At 36.7% G+C, this 15554-nt stretch overlaps 2 protein-coding genes and 1 long non-coding RNA gene across 4 annotated transcripts; 2 read left to right on the top strand and 1 right to left on the bottom strand.

Annotated features, from left to right (window-relative positions):
• Positions 1–2359: 2359 nt before the first annotated feature.
• On the top strand, positions 2360–6673 carry LOC110875020. Of its 2 annotated transcripts, XR_004868047.1 has the most exons (8): positions 2360–2617; positions 3540–3636; positions 4382–4509; positions 4679–4750; positions 5015–5104; positions 5533–5634; positions 5884–5993; positions 6396–6673. It is a non-coding gene; the product is annotated as an uncharacterized LOC110875020 (long non-coding RNA). The 2 variants fall into 2 exon arrangements; XR_002556448.2 differs by lacking the exon at positions 5884–5993.
• Positions 6674–6934: 261 nt separating this feature from the next.
• Positions 6935–8424, top strand: LOC110879767. Its single transcript, XM_022128294.2, has 2 exons — positions 6935–7120; positions 7226–8424. Exon 2 carries the CDS (start codon positions 7394–7396, stop codon positions 8114–8116), a length of 723 nt encoding a protein of 240 aa, XP_021983986.1. The 5' UTR covers positions 6935–7120; positions 7226–7393; the 3' UTR covers positions 8117–8424.
• Positions 8425–9552: 1128 nt separating this feature from the next.
• On the bottom strand, positions 9553–12133 carry LOC110879768 (formin-like protein 8). The gene is made up of 2 exons (XM_022128295.2): positions 11029–12133; positions 9553–10950 (listed from the first exon to the last, which is right to left on the bottom strand). Exons 1-2 carry the CDS (start codon positions 11838–11840, stop codon positions 9702–9704), a joined length of 2061 nt encoding a protein of 686 aa, XP_021983987.1. The 5' UTR covers positions 11841–12133; the 3' UTR covers positions 9553–9701.
• Between the last annotated feature and the right edge of the window lie 3421 nt (positions 12134–15554).

Genomic DNA, 15554 nt, shown 5'->3' on the forward strand with positions numbered 1-15554 from the left:
TGACCGAGAAAGCCATAGGATACGGGATGCCGCACCATCTACTCAGTTTGGACCAAATCCTCGAGATGAAACTGCAACCGGTGAACAGGTGGTCCGCAGTTTCGTTATCCGAAAAGCATAACGGGCATCTCAAATCCGAAACCTGGACATTCTTCTTGCTAAGCTCCACCCGGGTTGGGAGTCTATCTAATTCGGCCCTCCAAGCGAATATATTGCACTTCAAAGGAAGCCACTTGCCCACTCCCAAACGAATCTCGAGCTGAAATATCTTCCTCTATCGAGCAACCGTTTCACCGACCCGACACTAAAGCTCCCATCTGGTTCGCCCAACCACTCCCACCTATCCTTCCTTTCCGACAAAGAAAAGTCACCCAGAGACCCAATCAAAGCAGCCCATTCAGCCATCTCAATGTTACTATCCGGGACCTGCCTCCACTTCCAACACGCTGCTGGGTTAGACACTGCCCTAACAATACGATCCGACACCTTGCAATCCTTCTCCAACTCCAGCCGAAAAAGGTTAGGAAAGCAAAATTTTAAAGGCTCTTTGTAGGGGTGAGCAAGAAAACCGAAATAACCGAACCGTAACCGAATAACCGAAATAACCAAACCGAAAAAACCGAACCGAAACAAAAACCGACGGTTCGGTTTTCGGATTTTTAATAACCGAAAATTTCGGTTCGGTTTTCGGACAAACTTTTTCAATAACCGAAAAAACCGAACCGAACCGATATGTTACAATCCATATATTTTTATGTTTAAGTTTAAATTGTTTAAGTGTTTAACCCAATGCTAGTAGAAAATGTTAAGTTTAGTCTTGAATGTTAAATGTTTATAATAACAACATTATAACTGAAATGATTTTTTATTACCTATAAGATATAACAAAATTTAATAAAAACTTTGAAGAAATATAAAAAAAAGATTAGAAGGTTAGGTTTATGTAAACAATATTAATTAAAGAGGTTAACTATAATAATTTAAACTAGTTTAATACCCGTCCGTTGGACGGGTTACGCTAAGGTAACAAATAAAGACAATGTATATTCATGGTGTTTCGGTTTGCTTCTCCTTTTCCTCTTTTCCATCTACTATTTGAAAATACTACAACCATCGAACTTTTCTTTTTCTTCTTTTCAAATCAGTGAAATGCATTCTCAAAACACATTATCCAAACACTACAACTTTTAAGAAGTCAAAAACTTAAAAGCAGCTGAAAATAAACAATCCCGAACACCCACATTAAGTGAACCCAAGTCTAAAGAACATTATAACAAAAGCACCATTTTTAACAAACAAAGACAAATTTCCCCTATATTAATTTGTAATATTTCTTTGTGTGTGCTTTTCACTATTCAACTTTATACCATTACCAAAGCTTTTCATACAACCATTACCAAAGCTTTTTATACAACTTATTCAAGCATATTATTTCATATTAACTTTGATTGCCTTAAGTTGAGTGTTTCACCTACATATTTCACAATTATTGTTGGTATATGCTATGCGTTAGGGGCCAAAAAGGTTAAAAAAGACGTTGGGGCTTAGATGTTAAAAAAATTTAGGCTAAAAGGGTAAAAGTGATATAACCACGGGGGCCAAAATCGTAATTTTATTATTTGATTTATAAAATTAGATTTATTCAATTCGTACAATACACGAGGTTTTTTTAAGGATATATATATTTTTTATTATTTAGTACAGAAAATTACATTTATTCAAACCGTGTAATACGCATATTTTTAAAGATGTATTTTTTTTTATCATTTGGTTTATAAAATTACATTTATTCAACCCGTGTAATAAATGGAGTTTTTTAAAGATGTATTATTTTATTATTTGGTAAAGAATATTACATTTATTTAACTCGTGTAATACACGTGGTTTTAAAGATTTATAGATATAACTTTTTATTATTTAATATATAAATTTATATTTATTTAACTCGTGCAATAAAGAAGATTTTTAAAGATATATTGTTTTATTATTTAATATATAAAATTTATTTATTCAACCCGTGTAATATACGTGGTTATAACCTAGTATTATAATTATAGTAGTCGAAGATATTGATTTAAAAATTTCAAAATTATACGAATTCAACATACATTATCACATTCTATTTCATTGAAGTTCAGCTTAAGCTTAAGTCCAATTCGTTAACATATTATTTTATTAAAAAAAATAATTTAATCCCTTTAAGAAATATAATTTAATCCTTTGAGAATTATATTTATCATGGCCTTTGGGCTTATTATTCAAATTAAAGGTCAAATGGGCTCATAATTCTTTTTCTAAACAAATAAGTTGGAGGTGTTATAGTGGGCTTTGGGGCTTTGGTCTGCTACACAGGTGCTCCGAAACCCTAACCTCTTTTTCTACAAACCTCGTTCCAAATTTTGCCCTAGTTCAAGATGCGCACACCTCCAACAAAACCTCACAAGCCTCCGCCTAATCAGAACTCCAAAATCTCGCCGGAAATCAAATCGTCATCATCTCGGTCGTTTTCAGTAATTCAGATCTAGGATTTACGGAGATGCCGCAAGGGAAATGGTTGTGGTGTGGTTAAACCTTCAAGGAGAAGATACCACAGCTCCAGATTCTTAAAGTTTGCAAGGTCAGTTCTTAAAGTTTTAATATGTATCATGTGATTTATCTATTTCTGTTGTGATGTACACATATAGTGATTTGTTACTGTTTTTATTCATATTTGGGTAATCAGTACTAATTTTTGTCGTGTGTTTGATGAACGATTCTATGTAAAGTGTGTATGTTGATCATGATTATTTTCCATTTATCAATGTTGTACGAGCTAGGGTTTTCGTGTTCATCAGATCTGATGTACGGCCTTAAGGATTTCCCTAAGAGTATTCCCTAAGGGATTCATACTCTTTGGGTTTTCGTGTTCATCAGATCAGATCTGTTCTTTAATTATATATTTAAAAAAATTTCTAGCTCTTATCTTCATCTTTAAGAAAAAAAATATATTTTAAAATTATTTTTCTTCTAAAAAATTAAAGTATTAGTCAAATCTCTATCCATATAGGGAGGAGATCTGGGCTCTTAAAGGACATGGCCTCAAACAGTATCTACTAAACTTTTGATTGTAGTTATGAGAGTAAAACTTCATAACAAATCAATCCTTTTTTGTGAGCGAAATTCTGGAATTATATCATTGTATATACATAATGGAAAATTTTAAATCATGAAAAGCTATGAATGGTTTATTTTCTTGAGCATGATGTGTTCATAATTGGTTCGACATCTGACCAAACGAATATTTATCAAGATCTAAAAAGTTCACATTCTACCGTTTTCGGTTAGTGTAATGGGTGCAAGTCCCAAATTAGGAGACGCGTGAAGAATTTCTTATGTCCTTATTTAGAATAAGTTTTATTTGTTTAAAACTTTACATGCCGAGATTTAGAATTGGATGAGCTAAACATTCTATTAAGTAGAAGGTATAGTTTACTAAAACTTTATTTGATTAACCATGTTTGCAAAAGATGATACTTACAAGAGCTTTTAAACTTAAATAGCTATCCAACATATTGGGAAGAAAGACTTCAGAATGAAAGAGTGAAAGAATTCGACAGGCAAAAGAACACGGGGAATCCTAGTCCCGGGCATTTCTAGGTATCTAAATGCAGTTTTTTACAAGCCCTTGAATAAATAGCACCAGCAGTAAATATTGAGAAATATTGGTTTTTAATTTATTCAGATTGGTGATTGCAATTTTTTTTTTTGCAACTACTTTGTACATATAGACAAGCTAAATCTTTATATTGTGTTAATGATCCAGTTTGTAATCTTGACAATGCGCAGTACTCTTGTTGAAAAAAAAATTATAGTTTACAAATTAAAAAAAAGTCATTATTATTACAATAGTTCAAAATATCAATAACTGTTTTTTAATGTTTTATGTGTGTGTAAGGGATGAGCATATGCCACCGAATATCGATGCCATACCGATCCCGATCCCGAAATACCGATACCGATTTTTTTCGGCATCCCATACGGTATCCACTTTTAGGTGTTTTCGGTATCGGTACGGTACGGTATCGGTATAATACCAATACCGACCCTCAAAATACCGATACCGTACCGATACCGAACCAACATGTTTCGGTATCGGTATCGGCACCTAGTTTGGGTGAAATTCGGGATCGGTATTAGGCGGTATCGGTATTGGTTCGGTATTGGATACCGCTTTGCTCATCCCTAGTGTATAATGCTGAAATACTCTTCTAATATTTGATTCATAACGTTATGTAAATCAGCTTGCCGGAATTCTAAAAAATCTTAAAAAATCAAAAAAATCTTAAAAAATACAAAAAATTCTAAAAAAAGCCTTAGTTAATATCGTTTTGTGTGTTTTCAGGGGCGGTGATTGGAAATCCGGTGGTAGCCGCCAGCTCGAGACACTACCAGACTTAAGTTCAAGGCTGAAGACCGTCTTGATTCAATCTTTTTATAGCAATAACAGTTCTTGTGCCGGGTTTGGATGCGGTAAGTGCCTGCTCACAAAATTTGATTCATACTCTTCTAATGTACGATGCTTTATTTCCTTAAAACTTTACATGCTGAGATTTAGAATACGTTTTTGACGAAAAATGACCGCTTCTTCCTTAATACTCACGAGCAAAAATTTGTTTGATATTTTTTTATTTCGCTTCAGTGACACAAGAACAAAGAGACAATGCTTTCCTTGAAGCTCTTAGACACAACTATGGGAAGTCTCCTAATGAGAGTAAGTTTACATGATTCCTAAGACAAATTTTAGTGAAATTAATGTGCCATGGACACGTTTAACTACACTTTATTTTGCATAATCAAGTTCATAAAAATATATAAGATAACTTGTATATTTTGGGGACTTGATTTACGTAAAAGTATTTGGAATTTTGCATTTGGTTTAAAAAGGTAAAGATTTTCGTTGTAAAAATCAATGATGAAATACTCTTCTAATATTTGTTCTTTAATTATATATTGAAAATGATTCATTTTAATGCAGCTGAGGCGATACTCTTAGGTTTCCAACATTATCTTGTGATGCTTTGAACAACAGTTCTCATTCCACCAACTCTTGTTCCTCAAATGGGTGGTGAGAATATAAGTCTTTCCAGTTTCCATTAAATCTTGAAAACTCGTATTCTTTTTGATTTCTTAGTTTTTTTGTAGTGGTGGCAAAGTGGTCAAGTTGGATGGGTTTGGGTAATGGGTCAAGATGAGTTTGGGTTAGGATGGGTATAGGCCAGGATGGGTATTTAAAAAAAAGGTCGGATGGGTAATGGGTCAAGATGGATTTGGGTTGGGATGGGTTTAGGTTAATACAGGTTTGGGTAAAGATGAGATGAAAAAACAATAAAAAATAAAATAAAATAAAAAATATAGAAAAATAAAAAATTCAAAAACTCAAAAATTATAAAAAATCAATAAAAATTATAAAAAATCTTAAAAATTCTAAAAAATCTTAAAAATACAAAAAATTCTAAAAAAATCCATAATTAATATCGTTTTGTGTGTTTTCAGGGGCGGTGATTGGAAATCCGGTGGTAGCCGCCAGCTCGAGACACTACCAGACTTAAGTTCAAGGCTGAGTTGCCCGTAAATTCAAGGCTACATATCCTAGAGGTATCCAGTTTGGCTCAAATTTTTAAACTTTATAATTTTTTTCCAAAATATAATTTAATATAATATGCTTAAAAGATGTGGGATTCAACGCTGGACTCTTTTATATAAACATAAAAGAACCTAAGCAAGAAATAAAACACTTATGTATTTAGAACACATAATCAATAAAATAGAGAAGATTTAAATATATATATGTATCTAAAACACATAAGTAGACATTAAAAAGAGAAGCTTTACCTGCACTTGTAGGTCATTTTTCCATCAGTTTGTTGCTGTTCAATCATAATTGATGATTACATGAAGAAAAATACTGATTAAAGACGTGGTCTATAAATCAACACAAAGCAAGAAGATAATTGGTATGTACCTTTTCAGTCTGCTATTCTTGCTCCATACAACTTCGTGTTTATCAGATAATAATTCTAATAAGAACATCACTCTACCCTAGTTATATAGGAAACTAAAAAATCTGGAGTTAACATATGTACACCATTGCATGTGGTTTAGTATTACCTTGATTGCATAGTTGGCTGCTTCAAATAGGTAGTAGTTATCCATTAGGGTGTAGGCTTCCATGGCTGCAAATCTTTGCTGTCTGAATGGAAATAATATGTAATATAGAAGTGTGGGGTACGTATTATATAATCATCATACTGGGTAGTTACACCCTCCACTACTCCACTATCTTGCTGAAATAAAGGAACTTAAACCGTATTTGTTTTTTCAGTTTCTTATTCTGTATTTTTATTGGCTCATTTCAGGAAACTGCTGCTAACTGAATAATCATGGGAGAGAGAGTGTGGAACTGCCATGAACTGCTGCTTCTAGAAGGAATTACATGGAGCAAAACCACCAGATCATCATGGGGCAGAAATGTATGGAACCAAACCACCACCAGAAACTACCAGTAACTTCTCGTAACTCCTCTGAACCGCCGCTTGTAGCGGTTATTTTTGCTAGTTTATACGGCCCAGATTTAATCTCAGCATGATCGAACGGATGATATTGATTTCAAAGGTAACCGTCACTTAATGGGTTCCATATATATATATAATGTAAGCATATAAAAAGATTGTTATAATATAAATTATACTTTTTATTTTTTGAATCTTATATAATTTTGTTCCAAAAACCGAAAAACCGAACCGACGTAAAAACCGAAAAACCGAAACCGAAAAAAACCGAAATCGAACGGTTTTTAAAACCCGAAACCGACATTTCGGTTTCGGTTTTGATTTTACCCAAAAACCGAACCGAACCGAACCGTGCACACCCCTGGGTTTGCTACCGAAAAGAGGGAGGGAAATTATAATCAATCTCTCTATCTATATCCATCAGTTTCTCTCAATTTCAATCTGCATTCTTCTTCAACACATTTCCCCTTTCCATTCAATCTTTTCGTGCACGCTTTCCCCTCTCAACCATGGTTTCCGATTCGATCCCCATTGCAGCATCAAACAACAACGACTTTGCAAAGACGAAGAGGGTTGTTTATTCTTTTGTTGATTAACTGTTAAAAAGAAACGTCTTCCTTTCACTTCTTATGCTATTTGACCTAAATTTATGCATTTTGGTTTGATTTGATTTGAAGGTGAATTGGACTGCTAATTGCTAAATTGAAGCAGAGCAAACTTGATGTTCGTCGGCTTTCGAGTTTCGAATGGTGGTTTCTTTTTATCTGCATGGATGAATTAGTTAATATTTATCAGTGAAAAACAAAGGGTTAGGGTTTAAGGAAGAAACAAATGCTTCTGGTGCTATGAAAAAAATGCCTTCTCCAGAGACACACGAATTCGACGAGAGAGACCTTCCAATGGCGAAATTGGAAATCAGTGTTGATGTGGAAGAGAACAAGGGTTTGACGAGCGATTCGGAATCTCCCACCAGCAGTCCTACTAGTAGTAGAAGCAGCTGTAGCAGTGGCAGTGGCGGTTGTTTTTCGAGAAGCATCACAGATGAAGATGACGGTGATCATGACGATAACGATAATGATAATGATAATGACGACTGTTTGGATGACTGGGAAGCTATGGCTGATGCTTTAGCAGCCGATGACATTCAAAAGAATCATAATCAGGAGTACCCTGTGCATGAAACCTCAGCCAAGAAGCCAGAGCCAGTTACGATTAAAACGGGTCAAGTGGATTTCCGGGCACCTGTTAGTTTTCGGGCCTGGAGGCTTGATGATGCTTCGCGTCCTCAAAGTCTGCCAAATTTGCTAAAACAAAATCGTTTCCCCATGAAATCAAGAGGTGTTCAGTTTGCTCCATCATCTTGTCCTATATGTTGTGAAGATTTAGACATAACCGATTCAAGTTTTCTTCCTTTCCTGTGTGGGTATAGACTCTGTCTTTTCTGCCACAAGAAAATTCTTGAAGATATTGGTCGGTGTCCTGGATGCAGGAAGCAGTATGGCCAGATTGACCACAGAACCACGCCTTTCAAGCTGACTCGTTATTACAGTGTGAACCCGCCGCATTAGAAGTGGTTATTCCTTTCAAGCTGTCTCGTTTGGATGGTTATTCCTTTTTTGTTCACTGTCATGCTTGTTTGGTTACTCATAGACATCCGCACTAGTGCTAGGTTTGTTAATACAGGCGTATGACTTTAGGGTTTGGGAGTTCATGTCAGTTAATCCGTAAGGTGGTATATAAAATGATCACGTCCTTTCTGAATGGAATGCTAATTGCATCTTTTTGGTTTGATTTTGTCATTAGTTTAGAGTGATTGAACTTTGAATTTCTTGTTAATACTATATAAGGAAGATAGGAACGATTATGTTTTCATCCACATCAAAGCCCATTTTCTTACTTTAGGATCGTATTTGATTTGAAAGGGATTATCATGTAATTTTGTTGTAATGTATGGGTCATGTCAACCTATATTATCCGTTTGGTCCGGAGGCTTTGTTTTTTTTGGTTGCTTGAGTGGAGACTTTTTGGGAGTTCTCTCATCCACAACCAATGCGCTCAAAATGTTTACGCCTATGTGCAGCTAGCTAATCAACGGCCATGATTGGTTAAAACAATGTAGTCCTGTGAGGTCCCCACGTGCGTGGGCACGGACTACTGCTGTTGAGTTTACGTAATGCTCCAGGTAATGAGGTAACAAATATCGTGGGCTGATTTGCAGCCGTGTGAAGAAAGTTGACTGGTTCCACCTGCAATGTACTAGGTAAGAATTACCAGCTTTTTGTGAAATTTGCATATGGGATCAACGATGGGGTAGTTCATAGAAAGGAGCTTGATTTTGTAATTTTATCAAATAGTAAAATGCTTGACACATTTTCTTAATCATCGTTATATGTATATAACGTTGGTGGTTGCGCCCGATGTAGGAGAAAGTTAAGGAGGTCATATCATGTTTTCGTCTTCCTCCTCCTCTCTAACTATCTCCTCCGTTGCATACGTCTTTAGACCCATCATTATTCATTTCATCGAATGATCATCATATGACGTTAGACGTACTTATCACTGGGAATAAACAAATGATATCAAAACCCATTTCACAAGATCAGGGCAGCTCGATTAGGGCCATTTAATTTAAAATGGATTCATGTAGTATCATTTTATTTATTTCTGTGTAATTTGATTGTAGTTACACCATACAATTGCTAAATCGTTAAGTTCCCATTGTTTTTGTGATTCAGTTCAAATACAAACGGACTGACTCAACGGATCCACTCTAGGTTGAACTTAATCTATTAGTCTAGAATGCTTGATACGTCGTATCCCTAATATGTGTTGAGCTTAGGTTGAACGTAGTTGTAGATATGATTTCCACTATTTGTTTTGGATCTAGAGGACTTTAGTATCCGCTTCTGCAATCGATTTGTTGGCTTCTCTTATGGATCCTGTTGTGATGAAGATGTGTTCATAACTATAATTACTTCACAGTCCTAACAACTGTAGATTAGAATTTGCAGTTTTGTGCCTTCTGGAATAGCAAGACTGTAATATGATATGAGGAAGTTATTTGATCAAATGAATACACTGGGAACAATCTGAAACCAATGCAAAACATACAATGGTACTAAAAGAATCTAGATTCTGACTTGTAAACAAACCTTAGAAATCATCCTCTGAATCACTAGAATTTTCAGGCTTAAAATACAACTGCATGTTTTGGCCCATTAACGCGGCTCTCGGGGATGGTGACGAAGGGCCCACGCTCTTCACATTCTTCTTTTGCACCTTCCTACTGAGATCCACACACACTTGATCCACCATATCAAGAAAATCTTTAACAACACCAAATATTTGAAGTGGATGTCCCCCTTTGTCTTTGGATGATCCAATTTGGTAAAAATCGGTAGTTTTCTTCACGAGCTGCATAACCCTTGTTTGTTCTTCCCTCACGACCTTTAGTTCGTCCTCGCATTCTTCTAGAAACTCCTTCATTTCCTTAACAAACCCGCCTCTTCCACCCGCCCCACATTGTGTCACAAGTTCCCGAATCTCACTGACTCGCGCAGTCAGATTCGGACTAGTGCTTATCAGACTGTCGTAATCTAATGCCGCCGCTTTCTTCACATACGAGAATTCTGTACTTATTCCTCCGAGAACAGGCAGACCGAACATTAAGTATTGTTTATCTCTCTCTTCTTTTGCTATCGTTATATCGGAATCTTGATTAGTCCTGTTAATCACGTATCGTTTACCTTCAGCTCGAACCACTTGTTCGACAACAAAGTGAAGTAAAGTAGTCTGCCCATCACTGCTCTTAACATACGAAAGTTTTCTAAGAGCGCTAAGATTAAACCCTTTAGCATTGCCTCTTGCGGTTCCAGCATTCATACGGTTACCCGCCTTGAGAATAGCTTCCAGAAGTTTCCGGAAAATCCCAGGAGCTCTTAACTGTTTGCATCCTAATTCAAGGGTTTGCAATGATTCTTTCAGATACAATATTTCGGGGTCGTAGTTTGATCTAAAAAGCATTGCGTTGATCCGGGTGAATGCTGTGGGGATGGCTTTAAGTATATGATAAAGGAAAGAATCAGCATCCGGCAGTTTCGTCGGGTTTCCGTTGAATTGGAGGATTCTAGAAGCTTCTTCTACAGTTGGTGATATTTTTGTCAGTTTCTCGAGAATATCTGTATTTAATCCTCTGCCCTCGGAGAGGGCTTCAATGATTTCTTTGCGCGAAGTTGCTAGCGATTTGAGAACAATCGCTATGTTTTGTGATTTTCGAGGATCAAGAATTGATATTTGAACCGATGGAGTTGAAGTTGAGGCAGGTGATAAGTATTTTGTTTCTGTAGAGTTTCTCTTTGTGGCATTGTATCCAAACAAGGTTTCTATAAGCTCATCATCAAACCTGATATCGTAGATTGATAACAAATATTAGAATTCAACGGTCAGATCAATAATTTCAGAATTTTAAAAATTCTGTTACCTCAAAGAGCCATCTACAATCTCGTTCCACACCACGGAATGATCTGCATCAGTATTCACTTTATCCCAGTGAAACGGCTTCATCTTTTTGGGGACTTCATGGTTACCTTTTGAACGTTCTTCGTTTGCATCATCCGCTATTAATTTTGGTGCAGTAGGCGGTTTCATTGATGAACTAAAGCTTCCTGAATGAAACGCTGGAGGCGGCACTGCAGGGTTCCTTCTCGGGAACACTGGGGGTGGCGGTACTTTGGCAGCTGTCTTTCTAGGGAATGCCGGTGGTGGCGGTGGCGGTGGAGTTGGAGGAGATGGAATCTGCCTCGATGGTGGTGGTGGTGGTGGTGGAGGTACTGGTGGTCGTATTGCTGGCGATGGTTTATGAAATCGTGGTGGCGGTGGTGGTGGGGGCAGAGGCGGTGACGGTGTTGGCGACGGTGAATATGTCTTTAATACAACTTCTGGTGGTGGCGGTGGCGGTGGCGGAGGTAGCAAATCATGACTTCTGCTATCAACTCTCTTCTCTTGTTCTTCTATTGAATTCCAGACACAAGTTCTTAGTTGTCCATCTTCAAGCTTTCTCAAATAAAGAACTTCTAAACCATTTTCTTCTACCAAAACACCTTTCAAAGTGCCACCACGTTGCCGCAGTTCTCTGGAATTTACGATCGTATCCTCTCGTCCTATCTTCAAACCGAAATCAACACGTCTCTTTTTTGCCATAACATACCTGTAGAAAAAATAAAAACAAATTCCAGAAAGTATTAACGTCGTTAAAGCTGTTAAAACAACAGCCTCATACGTCGAGTGACCCATTCAAGCTTGAACTCCGAACAATAAAATGTTGATCAGTTTAGAGTGATAAACTGATCATAGATGATAGATCTCCTCAAAGTTAAAACTGTAGTTTTGCCTGCATATTGTAATTTACAAGGTTTATGCACATTTATTTATTGGTTTATTTAATAGCATCCCTGTGTTTATCTTATAAAAAAAGGATTAGTAATATAAACTGCGACATATGCCAATGGTTGTACTTGTTCATCTGTTATAATAATATTGAGTTTGTTGGCCGTTTGCATAAGTTGGCCTGCAGCCTGTGGAGTACATCACCATTGCTGTCAGTGTTTTAGTTTATAAAAGAAACAATGTTTTTGTGTGTTTTTTCTATAGACGATATGATCGATGATGTAAGGTGATTACAATAAGCCATTGTAGATTGACTCGGTTCAAGCCTTGTGAAGCTAACAAGGAAAAATACTAATGTGGTAAGTTGAAAAACAAACTTATCCTTTCGGATATAGTAATAGACTAATAGTTATGGTCTTTTTAAGAAATAAGTATAAATAAAATGAATAAATAATCAAGTGTAACAAACCACACTGTTAAGATTTACTATACAAAACTACACTTGTTAACCATTCATCAAAAAAATAAGTTGATTTAGTTTAAAAGAATTGTTCATAGGTTCATTTAGATCAATTTAAGTGATTTGAGTCGGTTTAACGAATTATTTTGAGTAAGTTTAACAAAAAAAAAAGTTCTAACTTAAAAATGACGCCAAATGATAGAGCAGCGTTCACTACCGTTGTCTCATCACCCACCTACAAGCGCTCCGCTGCCTCCATTGCCCCCACCCCTCTCCCCCATTGTTGTCGCTGCCCACCAACGTCACCTTGATCGCCAGGCAAACGTGAAACAATAGATGTTCATCCACTCCATGGACAAATAATGTGATGGGTGAGTGAACAATTGCAATCATACGTGTAACTTCTTAAAAGTTATAACCAAAAGTGAAATTTTGACTTACCATGTGGATCAAGTATATAGTTTTTTTTTAATTATTTAAAATTCGTAATATATTCATAATTATTTAGAGATCGTTGGCGCGGGTTTGTGTTTTTAATGAAATTCGCCTTCCAAAAAAAAAAATTTAAAATTCGTAATATATTCATAGGACTATTTGATATATTTTAAAAGGATATAATATGCTAGAATATTTAGTCTCTCTCTATACCTATGGGAATTTCATCAACAAGAAATATGATGAATTTGAGTATCTTATTGATGAATTAGGTTATTAAGAATAAAGGAGGAAAATATGTCTAATGAATTTGATTATCTTATTGATGAATTAGGTTTTTAAGAATAAAGGAGGAAAAGATGTCAAATGAATTTGAGTATCTTATTGAGTTTTTAAGAATAAAGGAGGAAAAGATTTGGCATGCATTGCATCTTTAAGTTTCACACAAAAAAAAAATCATGAAAATATGTTACATCTATATGTGATGAAACAATGGTTAATCGGGCAGGGTTAACACACTGGTCTCGTCAAGAAGGGTTAATCCCTTCCTCTCAAGGATCGCTGGCTGGATCACCGGTGGTCGATCTCCTGCACAAGGAAACAAGCCGTGACTCGTAACAAGGAGGATGGGGTGGGGGGTGCTCCTTGTTACCACTCTCCGGCGTGAGAATCAGTAGTGTAACACCCCGTGTCTTCCAAAGTCAAAGTCAAAGTCAAGTGTTGACTGTTATTGGAATTAAAGATTAATAAAGATTAATTTCATTTTAGTTTCATTTTGATTTTCATATTATTTGGAGTAAGTGTTGTATAATCAAACTAATCGACCGATAATCGAACTGTGAATCAACGACCGACTGTGAATGATAGGAAGTAACAACGCAATAAAGCTAGTCAATCAATAATCAAGCTAGTCAAATCAATCATCAAACTCAAGTGTGGGGATTTTAGTACTTTTTATACGTGTGTGTGTGCCCTATGTGTTACTTGTGCATGTTTACTTTTATGTTAAAGTGTGTGGTGAATCAATCAAATCAATCAAGAATCAAAGGTGAATCAAACTCAATCGAAATCGAATCCAAATCGTGGTGTAAGGATGCTTGTATGTTAGATATAGTAGTTGGGACTAAAAGTAATTTGATTAGGAATTCTATCATTCTCAAATCATCGTTCATCGAAGTCGAAATATCAAAAATCGTCGCGAAACACTCAAAACCAGGCAAGCCGAACGAACAGGGCAACCTGATCGAACATGCTAGCCGATCGAACAGGGCAACCTGATCGAACAGGCAAGCCGATCGAACAGGGCAACCTGATCGAACAGGCTAGCCGATCGAACAGGCTGTTCGATCGGACAGCTGCTCGATCAGGGATGCTGTTCGATCAGCTGACCCTTTCCTCTTTTAGAAGCCTATAAATAGGGCTGTCCTTGTCAAACTTTCCACTTTTGGAAAAGCTCTGACCGACCAGCCTCTTCTTCTCACTAAATCTCAGATTTCTCTCAAATCGGTAAGTATTTCGCTCTAATCTTTGTACGTTTTTGTTCATTAATCGATTCTCCATCTTTCTATCTTTCAAAATCTGAATTTCATCCATGAAATCACCAAGATCTAGGTGTTCTTGAGTGATGTCATCATGGTGTTCTTGGTGTTCATCAAGAACTTCATGTTCTTGACTTCATTCAACCATGAATAAGCTAGATCTAACCGATTTCCACATAAATAACCTAAAATCCTCCAAAGATCTTAACATTTCACGGTGGAAAAGGATTGGAAGATGGGTTTCCATCTATCTTTCAACTCTTTTACACTCAAAAAGGTGAAAACGAGACTTGAACCGATTTACAAATCAATCTAAACAAACACATGGTTCAAGATTCGGGTTCTACCGAGAGATATACCGATTTCGGGTTAAACGTTAAACTTAGGTTCCAAACCGTCTCTGACCGAGTTTGGGTGATTCCTGCTCGAGACAGTAGGCTAAGTGGGGACTTCAGTTTTGTGGTTCAACTCGTAGTCAAAATATCTCTAAAACATCAACAAACAACGGGAATAATCAAGTGTTAAGTGATAGGTTAACCGAATCGAGAAGCTGGCCGAACGGCTAGGCTGTTCGATCGAACAGCCCAACCGAACGACTATGCCAGCCGATCGACTAGGCTAACCGATCGACTAGCACTTAGTCCCACCAACTCACAAAAGTGTAGTATTGACGAGGTACTGTTCGATCGACTACGCCACTCGATTGTAATCATTACTGCTCGAATCATGAGATACTATACTTCAAAACACTTAGACTTTTCGAAACATTGGAATGTCACCCGATCGAACATACCAACCGATCGAGTGACATATTTGAAAACAATGAAGTGCTAGCCGATCGGTTGGGCTAACCGATCGAACAGCTGTTCGATCGGCCAACTTGAAAGGTAGTACAAACCATCATACACAAACACATCCTTCACATCAAAGGAAGAAACAATCCACTTGAAGGAACCAGCCGATCGAGCCAGCCGGCCGATCGAATGGATGTTCGAACGGACTTTCAAACCAATCGAACAGCCCACTCGATCGAACTGCTGTCCGATCGAATGGCCTACTCGATCCAAGTACATTGTTTACTTTTTCCGCGTTACTCATCGTTGTGTTATCGAACTATTCAGGCTAAACTATTCTCAGTGCTCCCTTCAATCCACAACCAACCACTGTGAGTATACTCGATCCCTTTTT

Source organism: Helianthus annuus, chromosome 9, assembly GCF_002127325.2.
Source record: "Helianthus annuus cultivar XRQ/B chromosome 9, HanXRQr2.0-SUNRISE, whole genome shotgun sequence".
NCBI lineage: Eukaryota > Viridiplantae > Streptophyta > Magnoliopsida > Asterales > Asteraceae > Helianthus > Helianthus annuus.

Bases quoted from the DNA above. Each gene is read 5' to 3' on its own strand.
- LOC110879767 (XM_022128294.2), top strand. From the start codon at position 7,394: ATGAAAAAAATGCCTTCTCCAGAGACACACGAATTCGACGAGAGAGAC.
- LOC110879768 (XM_022128295.2), bottom strand. From the start codon at position 11,840: ATGGGTCACTCGACGTATGAGGCTGTTGTTTTAACAGCTTTAACGACG. The intron at 10,951-11,028 runs GTAACAGAATTT...CTACGATATCAG, and splicing joins ATTGTAGATGGCTCTTTGAG to GTTTGATGATGAGCTTATAG.